The following is a 21,348-nucleotide window of genomic DNA, read 5'->3' as shown; positions in this document are numbered from 1 at the left end:
TTTTTCCTTCAAATTGAATAAGTGGAAAACTATAAGATGGTGAGCACAGAAATGCTGAACCCATCCAATGTTGTTTTGCATGATAAAATGTCTTTGTAAAAGTGCATATTTCTAACTTATTGTCAGCATCATCTAGAAAAATTCAGGTCACAACTGACAATTTTTGATTGCTATACCTTACACAGCATGGTGATTGCAAGTATCTTTATGACTAAAGTCGATGCTTTGCAGATGGCTGTCTGACATAGACTATAAAGATTGTTTCTCTCAGCCATTAAGGTAGGAAGTATGCTGGGGCTGCAGAACTGTTTGGTTCAGTCATAGTGATTGCAGCTAATCAGCATGCTGATTTGCCACTTTTCATGCAATATATAATTGAAAATGTAACCTACTGTCACCAGGGTGCTTCTGAAAATATGGCCAAACATTTCCATATCTTACTGATGTCATTGAGCCTGCTATTTCAGTCTTCTTTGTTATTAGGTGCCTTTATCTGCATTAATTGTCTCCCAAGGTGTTCATCTCTGTCTGCAGATGAGGTTCTGCAATGGGCATAGAATATCCCACATTCTGTTAAGCATACCTTCAGTAATCCTCTCCTGCCAAAAATTCAACTGGGGGAAACTTAATGGTGCTAGTAATGGTATGTGGGAAGAAAATTATGCAGTGATTTGCAGAAAGGCTCAACAGACCCAGGGACCAATGGGGAGAAAAATCATTGAGAGATCCACAAAATGACATTTAAATTGATTAACTAGTTGCCCTTTGTTTGAAGATTAAGTTCTTGATAGGTTATGGATATTGTTCTTTGGCTCCCATGATGGAAGAAGAGATTTGTTATTAATGTTGATTTTTAAAATTTTGTTCTTAGTTTTAGTATATAGTTCTTCATGCAGTCTGCAAAAAATACTAATATTAGAGAAATGTTCCCTGTATCATCTTTTAAATTCAAAGCTTTGTATATTTTTAGTGACATGCCCGGAGTCATAGAACAGGAAAATCCTTTGTGTGAAGAAAATACTAAAAATCAGGAGCAGCTTGCATCATCTGAGATAATGGATGTATGCAGTACTGACCATGTTATGAACACTATGATGAATGATAATATTGAAACAACAAACACTGAATCATCAATCAGTTCTGAAGATCCTATTTCCATGATGGACTCCATTTTGAATGAGAATGCAGTTATTTCACAGAACATAAACCTTCTTGGCAAGTGAGTAAATGTGAAGAATATTATGATGTATATGTATTATGAATTTTCCTGATGTCCTGGCCAATTTTTTCCCCCTTAGCCAACATAATTGGAAATAAGTTACTTAGTCATCCATTAATTTACTGTCATCCATTAATTTACTGTATGGGAGGTCTTGCTGAGTGCAAATTGGTTGCAGTATTTATTTTGCTTAAGTGATCGCACTAATCCATTTCAGGTGCCCTAAATTGGAATGTAAGTTCAAGTTTGTTCTTTCTGGACAGCGTAGCACCAGCCTACACACCATATTTAAGAGTCTGGATGTAGTCTAAAAGTATGTTTATCTTACGGTCATTGCCTATAAATGATCCCCTGAGAGTTCATTTTGTTATTGTGTATTTTATCTTAATGTAAAATGCTAAAACCCATTTGAATTTGAGCTTATTTGGAAGATCAGTATTGTGTGAATTGCCTTATGCTGAGCTGTAGACAACTGACTCCAAATTGCTTCATGAGTATAGTTTTTCTACTGATGCATGCATTTATAAATCCTTGCACTTTGCTATTAATGTTAACAATCACTCTGGTCACAGTTCTTATTAAATAGCCAGTGAATCAGTTCTTCTTTGAAAGCTGCCTTGAGATTCATTCAGTTCGAGATTTATTTGAGCATTTAAACAATCTCTCGTTTTGCAGGATAGAACTTATGGATTATTTGGACAGCATTGACTGTAGTTTAGAAGATTTTCAGGCAACGTTATCAGGAAAACCGTTCAACGTGGATTCAGATATTCTATCAGATGTAAGTACCCATTATTTGGCTGTGTCTTAATTCAGTCTTAGAATTAGGCTTGGAAATAAATCAAAGCTGCATTTCAGTTGTTATATGGCACATGAGCTAAAACTACACTCAAAATGATTGCTTTAGAGTTGTATTTCTTTGAATTATGGTATTTATCTCTTTTTGCCTCTTATTCAAAAGTGCTGTCACTTTGTCTAATGTGTATATAGAAGCTAATGTGCTTCACTTAGAATCCAGAAACATGCAAGGAGGAAGAATGAATTTTGCCATACCTTACACTTATAAGGAATAGTAATCTTGTTTCATAAACCCCTTGCTGTGCCGACAACCAGCTTCACATTAAACTAGTTTGCTAACTTCATACAGTCAGCCATGTTGCTTTCTGGGTCTTATGTAGGAATTCATGGGTAAGTTTTAATTTTTCCCTTGGTCCGATTACCTTCAGTACCAGGTGAAGAGGGCTACTTCATGTTTTCCATCTCATATCAAAGTTAATGTTAACTGATGGTGACTATATTCAATGTACTAGACACTACCTACCAAAAGATCCAATCACTGGCCCTGTTGAGGATGACTTTGTAGAGTTACCTTTTTAACTAGAAAAACAAGATGATTATTTCAGTGAGTTGGATGAGATAGGGCCTTATTTTTTTCATAAGACCTAATAGCATTGCAGAGGCTCAACACAGATGAATTTATGATGTCTTATTTTGAAGTCCAGCTGGCTGCGTCCACAAGCTTGAGATGGACCTATCTGCTTGCCAAATCATTTTGTCAGCTTCACTCAAGTGTTTGGCAGTCAGCAACCATATGGGAGAAGTTGCAACAGACTGGGGCCTCATCCTCCCCAGAAAGGATGTCTGGAGGGTTCATTTGTGGCCTAATTACCTATACATTCCTCATAACTTTTCAGGTACAGAAAAGTCAATTACTTCTTGAAGAATTGAAATTGATAGCATTTTATATCAACACATTCCAGATACAAATGGCCCTCCTGCTGGACTCATGGATTCCAATTTATGCATTAGTAACCCACTTAAACTGGATTTACTTACAGCATCTACCCTTCCTGTCTAAAAGTGTGTGCGTTCCGGTCTAGATAACACAGAGCAGCAGCCACATAAGAATACCTTGAATTGTAATAGTTTTAAAAATTGCAAGAGTTAAGTGGTCACTGATGACTGTTCACTGTTCCTTCCTGACCATCATTTTCTAATCTTCACTGGATGCAGGTGTGGTGCTGGAGGATTAGAGGTCTGCTAATGTTGTGTCATTTGTTTAAAAATGGAGCAAGGGATAGACCAAATAATTACAGGCCAGCCAGTCTAACCTAGATGGTGGGCAAATTGTTGGAATCCATTTTTTGAGAGCTAGGATAAACTGTCACTTAGGCACCAGGCAATCAAGGACTGTCAGCATGGGTTTGTTATGGGGAGATTGTGTCTTGACTAACTTGATTGAATTTTTTGAGGTTTAATAAGGGTAGTGCGGTTGATGTGGCCTACGTGGATTTAGAAAAGTTTTGGCAAGGTCTCACATGGCAGACTGGTTTAAAAAAAAAGCTCATGGAATCCAGGGGAATGTAGCAAGCTGGATACAAAATTGGCTCAGTGGCAGGAAGCAAAAGGTAATGGTTGACGGGTGTTTGTGCGACTGAAAAGCTGTTTCCAGTGGGGTTCCACAGGGCTCGACACTAATCTCCTGCTTTTTGTGGTATATATTAATGATTTGGACTTGAATGTAGGGGGTATGATGAAGAAGTTTGCAGACAACACAAAAAAATAGCCGTGTGGTTGATAGTGAGGAGGGAAGCTGTAGACTGTAGGAAGATATCAACGGGCTGGTCAGATGGGCAGTAAAGAGGTAAATGGAATTCAACTTGGAGAAGTGTGAGATGATGCATTTGGTGAGGTCAGACAAGGAAAAGGAATACACAATAAATGGGAGAATACTGAGAGGTGTAGAGGAAGTTAGGGACCCTGGAGTGAATTTTTTAAAAATTTATTCACGGGATGTGGGCTATGCTGGCTGGGCCAGCATTTATTGCCCATCCCTAGTTGCACTTGAGAAGGTGGTGGTCAGCTGCCTTCTCGAACTGCTGCAGTTCATGTGGTGTGGGTACACCCACAGTGCAGTTAGGAAGGGAGTTCCAGGATTTTGACCCAGCGACAGTGAAGGAACGGCGATATATTTCCAAGTCAGAATGGTGAGTATCTTGTAGGGGAACTTCTAGGTGGCGGTGTTCCCGTCTTATCTGCTGCCCTTGACCTTCTAGATGGTAGCGGTCGTGGGTTTGGAGGGTGCTATTGAAAGAGCCTTGGTGAATTCCTGCAGTGCATCTTGTAGATGGTACACACTGCTGCTACTGTGCATCGGTGGTAGAGGGTGTGAATGTTTGTGAATGTGGTGCCAATCAAGCAACCTGCTTTGTCCTGGATGGTTTCAAGCTGCTTGAGTGTTGTGGGAGCTGCACTCATCCAGGCAAGTGGGGAGTACTCCATCACACTCCTGACTTGTGCCTTATAGATGGTAGACAGGCTTTAGGGAGCCAGGAGGTGAGTTACTCATTGCACAATTCCTAGCCACTGACTTGCTCTTGTAGCCATAGTATTTATATGGCTAGTCCAGTTCAATTTCTGGTCAATGGTAACTCCCAGGATGCCGATAGTGGGGAATTCAGTGATAGTAATGCCATTGAACATCAAGGGACGCTGGTTGGATTCTCTCTTGTTGGGGATGGTCATTGCCTTAAACTTGTGTGGCATGAATGTTACTTGCCACTTGCCTGGATATTGTCCAGGCCTTGCTGCATTTGGACATAGATTGCTTCAGTATCTGAGGAGTCGCAAATGGTGCTGAACATCCCCGCTTCTGACCTTATGATGGAAGGATTTTTATTGATGAAGCAGCTGAAGATGGTTGGGCCGAGGACACTCCCCTGAGTAACTCCTGTAGTGATGCCCTGGAGCTGAGATGACTGACCTCCAACAGCCACAACCTTCTTCCTTTGTGCTAGGTATGGTTCCAACCAGCGAAGAGTTTTCCCCCTGATTCCCATTGACTCTAGTTTTGATAGGGCTCCTTGATGCCACACTCTGTGAAATGCTGCCTTGATGTCAACGGCAGTCACTCTCCCTTCACCTTGGGAGTTCAGCTCTTTTGTAAATGTTTGAACCAAGGCTGTAATGAGGTCATGAAGCAGCAGGACAAATTGATAAGGTGTTTAAGAAGGCATGCGGAATGTTTTCCTTTATTAGCCGAGGCATAGAATATAAGAGCAGGGAGGTTATATTGGAGCTATATAAAACACTAGTTGGGTCACAACTTTAGTACACAATGCAGTTCTGGTCACCTCATTACAGAAAGGATGTAATTGCACTAGAGACGGTATAAAGGAGAGTTACAAGGATGTTGCGAGAATTGGAAAATTGCAGTTATGAGGAAAGGTTGGATAGGCTGGGGCTGTTCTCCTTTGAATAGAGAAGGCTGAGGGGGAGATCGCACAAGGTTGTGAGGGGCCTGAATAAAGTGGATGGGAAGGACCGACTTCCCGTAGAAGAGAGGTTAGTTTCAAGGGGGCATAGATTTAAAGTGATTGGTAAAAGGTTTAGAGGGGAAAAGAGGATAAATCTTTTCACCCAGGAGGTTGGTATGGATCTGGAACTCACTGCCTGAAAGAGCAATAGAGGCAGAAACCCTCAAGCCATTTAATAGTTGTGGCCAAATAGTACCTGAAGTCCCATAACCTCCAGGGCTATAGATCAAGTGCTGGAAAATGGAATTAGCTGGGGGGCTCATTTTTAGGCCAGCGCAGGTGGGATGGGCAGAGTGGCTGCCTCCTGTGGTGTTAATTTTTCTACATTTTTTAAATACCTGGAAAGGAGGAAAGTGCATAGATGTGGGGAGAGGGCAGGGGGAGTGGCAGTATACGAATTGGACTGAGCATGAACACGTTGGACCAAATGGCCACTTTTTGTTTTAATGATTCTATGACTTGGAAGTTTCTAAAACCTAATTGGGCCAGGCACTGGTAAAGACCTCATCACACTGTTTTGTGAGGGAATATCCCCAGTTTCCAATTTTGGGGGAGAAAGAAATTATGAAACATTTTTTAAAATTTGTTTTCTCCCTGCAGAATAAGCCATTCGCAAATGAGGTTATCTAACAACTAATTTATTGGGACCATTTCCTCCGCAGCACCCTGGTCCACTCCTCAGTCACCCCCAAAACCGCACCCTTCCCTACAGCACCTTTCCATGCTATTGTGGAGATGAAGCGCCTGCCCTTCTCTCTCCTCCCTTCTCACCATCCAACACCCCAAACACTGCTTCCAGGTGAAACAGTGATTTTCTTGTACTACTTTCAATTCAGTATACTGTATTTGCAACACTGAGAACAAACGCAGACTGGGTGACCACTTTGCGGAACACCTTTACTCAGTCTGCAAGCATAATCTCGAGCTTTCAGTCATCTGTCTATCTCTCATTTCCACACTCTATCACGCACACTCACACTCTCTCTCCTAACCTTGCTCACTTTCTGACCTTTCTGTCCTTGGTCTAAACAGTGTTCCAATGAAATTCAATGTAAGCTTAGGGAACAGCACCTCATCTTTCAACTGGGCACTTTACAGCTTTTGGACTCAACATTCAGTTGAACAATTTTAGATCATAACCTCTGCCCCAATTTTGTGTTTTGTTTTCTGCTGGTTTGTTTTTTCTCTTGTTTCTTTCTGAATTACTTTGCATTTAGACGGCTGCTATCTTGCCATTCACACCACCATTAGACACACCCTTTGTTTCTTGTCCCATTACCACTCCCTTTGGCTTTTGATGATGGAATCTTTTGTCATTTAAACTCTCCTGCCCTCCACCATATCACAGACTTTCCCTTTTGACTCTCCTTGTTTTAATTTTAAGCAAGTGAAAACATTTCTAAATTTTTTCATTTCTGTTGAAGGGTCACAGACCTAAAGTGCATACTTTGTTCTCCACAGATGCTGCAGACCTACTGAGCATTTCCAACCTTTTCTGCTTTCTATTTCTGATTTCCAGCACCACAATATTGCTTTTTTATAACTAGTCCATTTCCAGGTCCTATCAGTGGTGCTCTGAAGACTCTAAAGAGCTGAATGAGAGTGACTTTTGTCTCTTCCGACTTCCTTAGTTGGTGCCTCCTCTGGTTGAAATTGGAATTAAGGGTTGATTAAAATATATTGTTCTCACTTTTGGAAATGTATTTTCAATGTAAAATGCATGGGTGTACATATGAGGAAAGGATATCCTCGAATCAAAAGGCTCAGGGGTCACCTAATGGAGGTCTTTAAAATTGTGAAAGGTTTTGATAAGTGGATACAGAAACAATGCTTGGTCTTGTGGGGAATAGCATACCTAGAGGCCATCAATATAAGACAGTGACCAAGAAATCCTTTAGGGAATTCAGAAGAGTGTGTGGAGCTCACCACAGGGAGTAGTTGAAGCAAATAGTATTCTTGCACTTTAGGGAAAGCTAGACAAACATTTGAAGGAGAAGGGAATAGATAGTTACGATGGTAAATTTAGATGAAGAAAGATGGGAGGAGGTTCAAGTGGAGCATAAACACAGGCATGGACTGTTTGGGCCGAGTGGCCTGGTTTTTTTTTGCCATATATCTAATGTTATTTTTTGTTTTCTGTTGTTGATAAATATTCACGTAAAGTTTCCCAACGGAACATATTTTAAAAAAAGATGCGAAGTAATTGATTTGTGGAAAGTAACTGAGGGAGGGAGAGTGGGCCCGTTATACATAAATAAATATGGCCTTGAATACTTCTTATTGAAAACCTTGACAGTTAAAAAGTAAAATCCAGTTGACTGCATTCCTCTTAACAAATTATACATTTTTGTACATATAGTGGGTTTGGTACCCATGCTGCTTATGAAAACGTTTAATATCAATTCATTTCTTATGGAAGTAGGATATAATTTACTAATATGCTACATTGTTAAAAGAAATCATTCAGGAAATAATTTTCCCGAATATAGCAAGGCATCTCATCTGCCATCAGCATGCAGGAAAATATAGCGCCTCACATTTCATTAACAGGTACAAAGCTAGTTGTAATTTTTTGTACATGATATTTGAGTTCTGGAAACAGAGTTCCAAAGGAAATATCCTGGAGTGTGATGTTTACTCTCAGATCTCCCCTCCAAATTGTGCATCTGATGCCTGCTTATTTATAGGATAACTTCTTGATTTCTCATATATTTTAGACGAAACCAAGAAAGCTAAAGATAAATAATGTCTACAGATGATCATTTGATGATCTTATGCTGTGCATGGAATACCGTCTGAATGTCCTTTGTATTATATTGTTAACAACAGCCAGGAAAGCATTGATCTGAAATTTGCTTTCACTTTCAGTAACAATTTTAAACGGATGAACCTGCAGTCGAGTAAACTGTGATCCATAGGGGCAATATCAATTCTGATAGTATTAGGGCCACATTAGAAACCTTAAATGCAAATATAAGTCTCCCTCCAGAACAGAGTGGAATGTAACTGGAAGGATGGTGAGCAAGATAAAACTGTGCACTGCTAAAATTTATTACAGATTTATATATTGTTCACAAATCATTTAAGTTCAATATGTTCACGTGAATTTCTGTTTCTAATGCCAGGTATCGGGAGCTAAAGAAAACCGTAATGGAACAGAACCTAAGGTGGATGAAAGCAAGTCTTCTGATACTGGTTAGTGGTTGTAGGATTTGTGGTATATTAACTGGCATAAGAGTGCAGCTGGAGCAGTTGTAATGAGACTAGAGGTGAATTTTCCTGTTCCTCCTCCCCTTCTGCATTTAATTCACCTAGGTGCTGGACACGAATAACATGCCTGAACTGCACTTTATATGAGTTCTGAATATGCAGAGCCTTGTGGTCAGATCATTAGTGAGGCCCATTCATACTCTGACCATAGTCCCACCTCCAGACTCTTAAGATCCATTGAAAAGCTGGAATAGAAAAGTATTTGCCTTTTTAGGCCTCCCTTACCTTGAAATCTGAGGGGCTCCAGCTGCAATGCCAAATTTCTCTCTCACCTGTGTCATCATACCCTTTCAGTAAGATACAGTCCTGAGTCCTCCTGGTGGGGTGCACTTATAGTGCTGTCTTTCTCATGGAGACAGTGGATACCTAGTGTCACCCTATCGGCCCTGATCAAAATAATCCTGAAATTACTTTTAAGAACATTACACTAACATTACATGAATGTGTGTACATCCTTTTTGGAAGAATGCATCATCTTGAGAAAGCCTTAGGGTTCCTTGAAGATTTTTATTTCATTCATGAAACAGTGCATCACTAGCCAGGCAACTAGGGATGGTCAATAAGTGCTGGCCCAGCAAGCGAAGCCCACATCCTGTGAATGAATTTTTTTTTAAAAAGGCCAGGCAGCCCACCCCTAATTGTCCTTGAGGTAGTGTTGGTGAGCCACTTTGAACTGCTACAGTCTGTGTGGTGCAGGTGCACCACCAGTGGTGTTAGGGAGGGAGTTCCAGTATATTGGTCCTGCAACAATGAAGAAACAGTGATGTCTTTCCAAGTTGAAACGTTGTGTGACTTGGAGTGGAACTTGAATGAGGATGTTCCTCTCTGCCTGCTGCTCTTGACGTTTTTGGCATTAGAGGTCATGGGTTTGGGTTGGGTGCTGTCAAAGATGACTTGGCAAGAGCACAGTGCATCTTGTAGGTGATACACACTGAGTTGCTTTGCCCTGGTTGGTGTCAAGCTTAGACTGTTGGCAAGGCACACATCCAGGTAAGTGAAGAATATCCCAGCATAGTTCCTTGCTTTGTGGATATTATAAAGACTTTGGGGAGTCTGGTGAGTCACTCGCTGCAGAATACTCTGCGTCTGACCTAGTCTCATTGTCAGCAGTATTTATCTGGCTCTGAGGTGCCTATTGTAGGCGACTTGGCCAACCTATAGCTTGCATCTCAAAGCACGAGAGAAGTACCAGCAGTGGAGCCTTTGCCAAGGCCCCCCCTGCCGGACCGCTGGTGCCTTTGCCAAGGCCCCCCCTGCCGGACCGCTGGTGCCTTTGCCAAGGCCCCCCCTGCCGGACCGCTGGTGCCTTTGCCAAGGCCCCCCCACACCGGACCGCTGGTGCCTTTGCCAAGGCCCCCCCCACCCCGGACCGCTGGTGCCTTTGCCAAGGCCCCCCCCACCCCGGACCGCTGGTGCCTTTGCCAAGGCCCCCCCCACCCCGGACCGCTGGTGCCTTTGCCAAGGCCCCCCCCACCCCGGACCGCTGGTGCCTTTGCCAAGGCCCCCCCCACCCCGGACCGCTGGTGCCTTTGCCAAGGCCCCCCCCACCCCGGACCGCTGGTGCCTTTGCCAAGGCCCCCCCCACCCCGGACCGCTGGTGCCTTTGCCAAGGCCCCCCCCACCCCGGACCGCTGGTGCCTTTGCCAAGGCCCCCCCCACCCCGGACCGCTGGTGCCTTTGCCAAGGCCCCCCCCACCCCGGACCGCTGGTGCCTTTGCCAAGGCCCCCCCCACCCTGCACCGCTGGTGCCTTTGCCAAGGCCCCCCCCACCCCGGACCGCTGGTGCCTTTGCCAAGGCCCCCCCCACCCCGGACCGCTGGTGCCTTTGCCAAGGCCCCCCCCACCCCGGACCGCTGGTGCCTTTGCCAAGGCCCCCCCCACCCCGGACCGCTGGTGCCTTTGCCAAGGCCCCCCCCACCCCGGACCGCTGGTGCCTTTGCCAAGGCCCCCCCCACCCCGGACCGCTGGTGCCTTTGCCAAGGCCCCCCCCACCCCGGACCGCTGGTGCCTTTGCCAAGGCCCCCCCCACCCCGGACCGCTGGTGCCTTTGCCAAGGCCCCCCCCACCCCGGACCGCTGGTGCCTTTGCCAAGGCCCCCCCACCCCGGACCGCTGGTGCCTTTGCCAAGGCCCCCCCACCCCGGACCGCTGGTGCCTTTGCCAAGGCTCCCCCACCCCGGACCGCTGGTGCCTTTGCCAAGGCCCCCCCACCCCGGACCGCTGGTGCCTTTGCCAAGGCCCCCCCACCCCGGACCGCTGGTGCCTTTGCCAAGGCCCCCCCACCCCGGACCGCTGGTGCCTTTGCCAAGGCCCCCCCACCCCGGACCGCTGGTGCCTTTGCCAAGGCCCCCCCACCCCGGACCGCTGGTGCCTTTGCCAAGGCCCCCCCACCCCGGACCGCTGGTGCCTTTGCCAAGGCCCCCCCACCCCGGACCGCTGGTGCCTTTGCCAAGGGCCACCCCCGGACCGCTGGTGCCTTTGCCAAGGCCCCCCACACCTGGTGGCAAGAAAGGCTGCCCAACAGCAGCACTGTTTCCCAAGCCAACATGCCAAATATTAAGGTGCTAATCACTCAAGACCAGCACCGTTGGACATGATGTTATTCGTAAACCTGATACCAGACTCCTGAAGCAACTGCTCTACTCAGAACTCAGTCATGGCATGGGATTCCCAGGAGGACAATGGAAACACTTTAAGTGTGCCCCCAAAGCATCCCTGAAGAGGTCAAATATCTCCACCGATTTATGGGGCTCCTGACTTGTGACTAACTGAAATGAGGAAGGTTCATTTGGGAAGACACCGAACACGTCGAGAGATTTGATTGGGAACTTGCACAGGCAAAGTCGAGATGTCAGAGAGAGTGCACGGACCTTCCAACAATTCATCTGCCCGACCCTCCATGCACAACCTACTCCGCACAAGGCAGAGCCTGCAGATCTCAAAACCCATCGAACTAGAGTGGAAGAAAGTCATCCTCTATCCAAAGGGACTGCCTAAGAAGATGATTTATCTGGCTGATCGAGCCATGTTTCTGGCCAAAGATGAACCTCCAGGATGTTGATGGGGGATTCAATGATAGTAATGCCTTTGAATGTCAAGGGAAAATGGTTAGATTCTCTTGCAGGAGATGGTCAATGCCTAGCGCTAGTGTTTTGCAAATGCTGCTTGCCATATGTCAGCCCAAACCTGAATGTTTTCCCCAAGTCTTGCTGCACGTAGGCATAAAGTGCACCATTATCTGAAGAGTTGTGGATGGAACTAAACAGGGAAGTCATCAGGTTTGCATTCCACAATATGACCTTGATGGAGGGAAGGTCATTGATGAAACAGCTGGCTCAGATCATTTGCTGCTTGTTTGGTTTGTGTATCTTCATACACTTTTTTTCCTCCCTTGGAGAATGGTGTGGACTGTTGAAAGGATTTTGCAGGCTGATTAACAACCTGCTTTGAACCACGTGAACATATCTTGCATGGCCAACAAGTCCTGGAGTTGGATCCAGGGCCTTCTAGCTCAGAGGCAGGAGAACTGCCAAGTCACTTGTGTTTCATCAGCATACCTTCTTTATGCCTACACTGAACTATTCTGATGCACATTAACCTTTGTAAACTTTAGATAGGTCATCCCAAAATTCTGCTGTCCCTGTCTGAACTTGCAGCAGTACCATTTCCCTATCACTTCTGTGCTCTCCATCCTATGTTGGCTCCCGGTCAAGCAACATCTTGACTTCAGCATTCTCATCCTTGTTTACATGACCTTGCCCCTCCCTATCTAAGTAACCTCCTTCAGCCCCACAGCCCTCTGAAATATCTGCGCACCTTTAATTCTGATCATTTGTGCATTCTTGATTTTAATTGCTTCACCGTTGGTTCCTGTGCCTTCAGATGTCTAGCCCTCACTCTGGAATTCCCTGCATATGCCCCTCTGCCTCTCTATTCTCTTTTAAGATGCTCATAAAAGCCCATCTCTTTGACCAAGTTTTTGGCCATTTGATCTAATAGCCCTATGTGGCTTGGTGTCATACTTTGTTTTATAATATCCCTGTGAGGTGTCTTGGAATGTTTCATTACATTAAAGATGCTATATAAATATTATAAGTTCTTATTGAAGGTGGTTGGGCTTAGGACATTGCCCTGAAAAACTATTGCAGCAGTCACCTGGGCCTGAGATGAAAGGCCCCCAACAACCACAACCATCTTCCTTTGTGTTAGGTATGACTCTAGCCAGTGGAGAGCTTTTACCTTGATTCCCATTGACTTCAGTTTTGCTAGGGTTTCTCAGTGTCACGTGCTGTCAAATGCTAGCTTGATGTCAAGGGCAGGAATGCTCATCTCACCTTTGGAATTCAACTCTGTTGTCCATGGTTGGACCAAAGCTGTAATGGGGTCTGAAATTGAGTGATCCTGGTGAAACTAAAATTGAGCATTGGTGAGCAGGTGATTGGAGAGTGTCAGATAGCACTGTCGACAATGCTTGCTTCCAATTGAGAGTAGACTGATGGGGTAGTAATTGGTTGGATTGGATTTGTCCTATTTTTTGAACAAGACTTATCTTGGCAGTTTTCCACTTCGTTAGGTAGGTGCAAATATTGTAGCTGTGGTGGAACAGCTTGGCTAGAGGCACAACTAGTTCTGGAGCACAAGTCTTCACTACATTTGAGATGTTGTCGGAGCCAATAGACTTTGGATGTAGCAGTGTGCTCAGCCATCCCATGATGTAAATCGAATTATGAAGACTGGCAACTATGATGATAGAGACCTCGGGAGGAGGCTGAGATTTATCTCTGCTAGGCATTTCTGGCTGAAAATGGTGGCAGACAATTCAACCTTGCCTTATGTAGCCACATTCTGGGCTCTGCCATCATTGAGGGTGAAGATGAATCACCACCTCCAGTTAGCTGTTTAGTTCTCCACCATCATTCATGACTGGATGTGGCAGAACTGCAGAGCTTTAATTTGATCCATTGGATGTGAGATTGCTTAGTCTTTAAGTATGCTGCTTCTGTTGTTTACCATGCATGTTGTCCTGTGTTCCTGCTATGCTGTTATTGATATGCTGGGCCATGAGGTTACAGATTGTGGTGGGATGCAGTTCTGCTACTGCCCCACAACGCTGCATGTTTTCCAGTTTTGAACTGATATCTGTTCTGAATGTTTCCCATTTAGCACTGTGTTGTCTTGCACTAGCACTATGGAGGGTGTCCACCTTCAGTATGAAAATTAGGCTTGGTCTTCAAGAGGACTATGCAGTAGCCATTTTGACCAATGTGGTCATGGAGCGATGCAACTGCGATAGGTAGATTGGTGAGGAGGTGGCCTGGTAATTATTCACTCCTGTTGGTTCTTTTAATGTTACAGTAATCCCTGCCTAAGGGTTAATAGTGGTGCTACTGATCCACTCTGCGATGGATATTGAAGTTCCTCACCCAGCATACATTCTGGGTCTAGAGCCCATGTTGAGGACTTCCAGGGCCATTCCCTCCTGCCTCCATACCACTGTGCTGACATCTCTGGTGGAACAGTACACAGCCAGGGATGAGGTATAGAATCATACCTTTCAGCCAATGTCCCAGATTTCTCTAAGTATGACAGTCAGTGTGTTGCTTGGCTCGTCTGTGGGACCACGCTTCCAATTTTGGCACAAGTCCCCAGATGTTAGGCAGGTTTTGCAAGGTTGGCTGGCGGGTTTGCCATTGTCATGTTCAGTGTTTTATCACAGTTGTGTAGTGGCTAGATATAACTCAGTGGCTTGCTAGGCCAGTTAAGAGTAGTTGTTGGTCTGGAATCTCAAATGACTGGGTATGGACAACATATTTCCTTCCCTAAAGGACATTGGTGAACCAGATAGATTTTTATGACAATCTAGATTACAAGACCAGTAACAAACACAATGGTACTGTTCCTTCCAGGAAATTTTTTAAACAATTGTCTATTCAGAGAAAAGATAGCTTAATATTTTTATATAAAAGTTCTGTTGAAAGATTGCTATCTGTTTGGTTTTCTGTCCTTCCCATCTCTTTTAAAAAGCTCAATTTATTTTGGTTTATTTGCAGGAAAGCAGCTGATGCAATATAATATGTACCCTGTACTAACTTTCTTGGATGGAAATGCATCATCTATATTGGAAAAGGAACACACTACTTCAGGCCTTAAGTGTACATATGAAGACAATCATCTACAGAGAAATGAGATAGAAGGGGAAAATGAGAAAAAAAAGACAAGTCAACTTTTTAAATTAGAACCTCTCACAGAAGAAGAAGCAAGTGAAGAAACACTGTTTTATTTGTGTGAATTGGCTCCCTCAAATACTCTAGATGGTGAAAATTCTTTATTGGACAGTTAGCCAATAAGTTAAAGATTCTTATCCATACATCCAGCTAATGACTAACTTAAAACTTGAAGCATTTAATTTATACTGTAAGAATGGTTTGTGTAGTTCATGTCCTGTATTATGTTTCATGTAAATATGTTGTATTCAATTTTTTTGCTAATATATATAAAGTACTTTGTTTCCTGTACTCTAAAAATTCCAACAGAATTGCAGCTTTATGTATGTCGTGATCTTTTTTGTAATATTGCTGTGACATTACATGGCATTGTTTTATTTTGTTACAGATGGCATGTGTGAAATTGAAATCAATACCTTGCAATTTTGTAGTGTGTAAAATGACACATTTGCCCCCAAACTCGCTTGGGATAACTGAAAGCACCCCCCTACATTCCATGACCATTAAAAAAAAACTACTATCCTGTTTTGGATAAAGCTTGTGCATTGTTCAGTGACATGTATTATAGCTGATGTAACCAGATTCTTGATCACCTTAGCAATCATTTTTGAAGCGTAGAAATATTCCTTACATTTCTTTAAGGTTATTAATTTGCTTTATTTTGAGGGTAAAAAGGAAATTCAGTAGATATAGCTTGCTAAAAAGTGTAAAGAATAACATTCTCAATGTTGTCCCATGCCCAGGGTGCTGCATTAAGACTTTATTTTGGCTTGTCTAAACAGTCATACCTCTATGAAACTTCACATTTTATTTATAGTAAAATGTGATTATTTTGGCCTTTGTGTTGCTGTTAACTTTGTTAAAAACAACTCTTCCTAGAGTGTTGTTTTTCCAGTCAGCTAAGGTTGGGCCATGACAAGTGTGCACTTGGTCCAGTGCTCTGCATTCAGTAAGAATCATGCATTCACCCTGTGCAGTAGAAGAAAACATTAGTTGTAAATAACGCAAATGCGTGAGGAAAGATCAGATACACTCAGGAAAATATGTAAACTGGGAATGAGGTTAGGACAAGAGAATGACAGACAAATGACATTTTTCTTTCAGCATGTATAATGAGTTATCGGCTTAACACTAATGAGCAATACCACATCAGAATGGTAATTTTAAAATGGTTGTATTCCTAAGTAGAGATGCAACATGGATTAAGGAACTAGCAGGTTTTTGGAGAATAAAAACTCACTTGCTTTGTTAAGGTTTATTTGAAACAGTTACAATAGGTGGCTCACATAAATAAACAAAAGTTTCACAGCAATACATAATTAAATCTCAATGTCCATGTTTCAAAGTGGCTAATACTCACATTAGAATTTTAATTTTTAATTAAAACCCTCTCCAATCATCTTCATAGTTCCAAGAAGGTATCTACTCATTCCCCCTCCAAAATAATAATGTAATAACTTACGTGGCAGTAATTAAAATTAAAACACGTGCTCAGTCTTGTTTCTAAGTCATTCTCTTCAGTAAGTGAAACTAAAACAGGCCAATTGGAACAGTAATGGTGTATTTTAGAAATAAAGTGGGAAGAATACTGTCAAAACAATCCAATCATCAGAAGCATCAATAACTTGGAGATTGGGCTTTAAAACTATGATTGGCTTTGAAACTATGGTTGTCATCACTCATGAACAGATATAAAGTTACTGTTGCATGTGCTCAAAGGGTGACTCAATTACCAATATACATGCAGCAAAGACAATTAGGCAGTAAGCTACATTGAGTTCCTATGGAGATCCCATAATACAAATAAAACTTGCATCAACCATTATCCATCAGAAATTTATATTACTGAAGCTAACAAGCCTAGAGTCAAATCAATGTAGACATTGGGAACTCAAATTTATATAAACTATTATTAATACTGTTTACATTAAAATCCACAACCAAATTCAATCAGCAAAAGAGGTTCTCAGTTTTCTGCTAAATTGCTTCCATCTAATCTGAACTTGAGAAAGCTAAGTGAATCAACTATTAAATATCAGCAAGACTAGCTGACTAAATTCACAGGTTTAGTACGTGCACCCAAAAAGCCAGTAAAACAATTCCTACAATACTTAAGTGTTGCATTTGTAACAGCATAGGACTAGACACATTTATTTTGCAGTGTAGTCTATTGTACGTGATGCTGATAAGCCTTTTCTTAGACACCACTAAGCCAAGCAGAAAACTTGTATCAAGACCAGTTACTTAATTCTCAAGACTTCCTGTATTTTAAAGCTAACATAAGTTGCCATTTCCACTTTAAAGGTATATTTACTAAATGTGTGCACGATTCACTTTATTTGGAGATTCAGTCACACTTTCTAACATCTATACAGATGTAAAACATTTGATGACCAATTTTCATATTTCAGTCATCACAAGATTGGATGCTTAAGGTGGAGTTAAGCAAAATTCTTTCTAAACATCAAACAGCTATGAGTCATTCCAATAATGCAATAAAACAGAGGGAAAAATAAATTCTACCACATGGTAGCACACCCATATTTAAAATTACAGTCATCTTCAAATACTGCATTTAATTTGAATTTTAAATCACAAGACAAATCTAAGCATCGCAGCAGAAAATCACCTGCTTCTTAAATTTACTCTTCAATCAAACTCACGAGTTGTCAAAACAAGTGGAGCAACTAGGGTCCACCCATAGAGCATGATGCAGATCCAGCTAGAAGAAATCTTCACCCAAACCGATGGCCATTTACTAGTCATCATTTCATATGAGGAATCAGGGCTGAGAAGGTGAAAGAAACAATTTAACATTTATTATCCTTTATGCACTAAGTTGCTAATGTACACTATGTCAGACTTAAGCACCCTTCATAATATCATTTCAGCTACTTATCCCCCATTTCTTTAATGGATCTGGCAACAGGTACAAGCTCCCTCCACCACAATGGTTATTCATAGGACCATTTTCCTAACTTCCCTTTCTCCAGGCGAGCACATATTAGAAATTCTCAGCCTGATTTTCCAAGAATTGATGTTTAGAAGATTGTGTACATAACATGCTGGAATTTCTGATGTGACCTCAGCGGATAATGTTTCCCACCAGGAGCACAACGTCAGCAAAATATCCTTTCAGGTAAACTCAGATGCTGAGCATTATGATGTTAATCACACGTTGCAAATTCAATTCTCACCCAAAATTCACATGTGCGTACTTTCTAGCAGGACTGACCAGATAGTCATCAATGACAGGAACCACAGCCAATTAGGGCCACTAAGACAAAATATAACATCTCTACTACAACCCCAAGATTGCATCTGGAGTTTTGTATACAATTTTATTCTCCTTATCTAAGGAAGGATATACTTGCCATAGAGGGTGTGCAAGAGGTTCAGTGGACTAATCCCTGGGATGGCGGATTGTCTTGTGAGATTGAGGAAACTGGGCCTGTATTCTTCAGAGTTTCGAATTGAAACTAACAAAATTCTTACAGGGTAGATGTGGATAGGATGTTTCCCCTGGCTGGTGAGTCTAAAACCAGGGGACACAGTCTCAGAAGAAAGAGCAGGGCGTTAAGATTGAGATGAGGAGGAATTTCTTGACTCAGGAGTGGTGAATCTTTTGAATTCTGTAACCCAGAGGGTTGTGGAAGCTCAGTCATGGAGCATGTGCAAGACAGAAATCAATAGTTTGCTGGATATTAATGACATCAAGAGATATAGGGATAGTGGGGAAAATGGCATAAGAAGTAGACAATCAGCCATGATCTGTTTGAATGGCAGAGCAGGCCTAACAGGCTGAATGGCCTACTCCTACTCCTGTGTTCCTATCTTCCCAAAATGAAGTATTTCCCACAAACTGGGTTCCAATCTGTGAATTCCTTCATCTTTATGGCTTAGTTCCAAAATGAACAGCAAATTTAACACCTAAGCCATTGAAGAGCTACAGATTCATTTTTTGCAACAAAGATACAAATACAAAATTTATCATGTTTCACTGAAGCTACAATGCTTATTTGTTTAATTTTAAAGCACTTGCTAATGTAACAAAAATGGTTCATATTTTTAAATATTAGCCTATAGTCTAATTCTTTGGTGTTAGAGTTCCATGTTTATATTTCTTTATAATGTATATACATTGCTCACAATTTATGCAGGAAGAACAAGTAGAGTGCTGAACCATCTTTTGGTACTAGTTTATCAGCAGTAAAGATTTTTGACTTAAAATGTTTACGTACCTATACCAGTTAGTTAATGTCATCATGATATAAAGAGAAGCCAAAAACAGCATAAAGTGAAAGAAGGAGTAGCTGTAGGTGACACCATCTTTCTCATTGTCCTCTGCACGATGTGCATTGTTACCATCATCCAGGGAACCGTCACTTCGACCAACCCCTTCGTCTATCAGTGTAGATTCATCACTCGTTAGAGTCAGTTTGTTAACCTGGCTATTGTTTGATGTCCGGATGCTGTAAGAAAATTTCAAAGTTTAAAATCACATTAAGGGATCATATAAAATCAACATACAAGATTATTTATTGTAACTGACAGTTACTGAATAGTAAGTTGTCTGCTTGGGCACATTACCCTTGTTTGCAATTACTTGTTAACACTTATTTTACTCAAAATAGGGAAATTATATTAACTGACAAAGAAAAATAATGCATAGTGAAATTTATCGTCAAGTGTTGCAGCATTCACCTTGGTGTTCATCTTTAACACATGGGACTTTTTATGGAAAATATGAAGTTCTCACCCATTACCTTTACAGTCCAAAGTTATGATCTATAATTAATGTTTTAGTACAGTTTATTTGGAGGATGAAAGGAACATAAATTAAAATAAACACCTTGTTTTGGAAGGTGGATACTTTGCAAAAGGTGATGGAAACAGCTGAAGTTCCGTTTTGTGAGCAAATCAAGGCCTGTGCAGAAATCATGAAATTGTTACAACACTGAAGGAGGACATTGGGCCCGTCATGTCCACACTGGCTCTCTGCAAGTGCCAATCAACTAGTCCTACTCCCCAATCCTTCCCCATAGCACTGCAAATTCTCTCTCCAGATAATTATCCAATTTCTTTTGAAAGCCACGATTGAATCTGCCTAAGGTAGTGCATTCCAGATCCTAACCATTTGCTGTGCAAACCTGTTTTTTCTCATATTGGCATTGGTTCTTTTGTCATTCACCTTATATCGATGTCCTCTGGTTCATGATCCTTCTGTTTACGGGAATAATTCCTCTCCACTACTCTGTCTAGACCCCTCATGATTTTGGACACTTTCTAAAAAAAAATCTCCTTTCCACTTCTCTTAAGAAGCCCCAGTTTATCCCATCTATCCACATAGCTGAAGGGCTTGATCCCTGGAACCATTCTAGCAAATCTTTTCTGCACCCTTTTTGAAGCCTTTGCATCCTCCTTAGAAGTGTGGTGCTCAGAACTGGATGCAATATTCCAGCTTAGGGTAAAAAGTGTTTTGTAAAGGTTCATCATAACTTCCTTGCTTTTGTACTCTATTTCTCTATTTATAACATCCAGGATCCTGTATGCCAATTTAACAGCTTTCTCAACGTGTCCTATCACCTTCAATAATTTGTGCACATGTTCCCAGGTCTCTCTATTTCTGCACCTCCTTTAGAATTGCACCTCCTTTATTTCATATTGCCTCTCCTCGTCTTTCTTCCTAGCAAAAATGGATCACTTAACACTTCTCGACATTAAATTTAATCTGCCACACATCTGCTCATTCCACCAGCCTATCTATGTTCTCTTGAAGTCTATCACTATCCTCTTCACAATACTTCCATGTTTTGAATCATCTGCGAATTCTGAAATTGTGCCCTGTACAGCCAAGTCGCTGTAGGTCATTAATACACATCAAGAAAAGCAGTGGTTCATCTAATGTTTTGAGTTTTGCAAGCGTGGGTTGATTGGGTATGGTCAGTACTTTGCCTGTTGCACATAGCTGAAGGTACATGCTGTTTGATACACTCCGCCAGTCGGTGGTATGTACAGCCTACATACCTGGCATCACACCAGCACTGAAATTCATATACTCATTACTCATTTGTGTGATAGGCATGATGTCTTTTTTGGTTGACGGCAGCATCCTGTTAGCGGAGAATACCGCTTGCGTTGCTACTGCATAGTAACAGCTTGAAACGGCTAGCTTTTCACCTGTTGCTCAAAATTTTGAGACATCTTACCCTTCCAGGGTAATGAGGTAGACTGGGCACTTTTCAGGATCGAAAGTGCCAGTCTTAGGCCCGTTCATGAGCTTACACAATATACAGTGAGCAATGATCTGTTCAGGGTAG

At 42.2% G+C, this 21,348-nt stretch overlaps 2 protein-coding genes across 2 annotated transcripts in view; one reads left to right on the top strand and one right to left on the bottom strand.

Annotated features, from left to right (window-relative positions):
- hsf2 (heat shock transcription factor 2) overlaps positions 1-15,312 on the top strand; it is a 28,785-nt gene extending 13,473 nt beyond the window's left edge. Inside the window, exons 9-12 of the mRNA XM_078542162.1 lie at positions 971-1,219; positions 1,895-2,000; positions 8,661-8,730; positions 14,855-15,312. Coding sequence (XP_078398288.1) covers positions 971-1,219; positions 1,895-2,000; positions 8,661-8,730; positions 14,855-15,144 — 715 coding nt within the window. The 3' untranslated portion in view covers positions 15,145-15,312. The remainder of the gene's footprint in view (positions 1-970; positions 1,220-1,894; positions 2,001-8,660; positions 8,731-14,854) is intronic.
- A 956-nt stretch (positions 15,313-16,268) lies between these two features.
- Positions 16,269-21,348, bottom strand: part of serinc1 (serine incorporator 1) — a 36,245-nt gene continuing 31,165 nt past the window's right edge. Inside the window, exons 9-10 of the mRNA XM_078542163.1 lie at positions 19,270-19,500; positions 16,269-17,816 (exon numbers count right to left, since the gene is read on the bottom strand). Of these exons, the coding sequence (XP_078398289.1) occupies positions 17,678-17,816; positions 19,270-19,500 (370 nt within the window). The 3' untranslated portion in view covers positions 16,269-17,677. The remainder of the gene's footprint in view (positions 17,817-19,269; positions 19,501-21,348) is intronic.

This window comes from Cetorhinus maximus, chromosome 5 (genome assembly GCF_964194155.1).
Source record: "Cetorhinus maximus chromosome 5, sCetMax3.hap1.1, whole genome shotgun sequence".
Classification (NCBI taxonomy): Eukaryota; Metazoa; Chordata; class Chondrichthyes; order Lamniformes; family Cetorhinidae; genus Cetorhinus; species Cetorhinus maximus.
The sequence above is the reverse complement of the archived record's forward strand: the minus strand, read 5'-3'. Positions and strand labels throughout refer to the sequence as shown.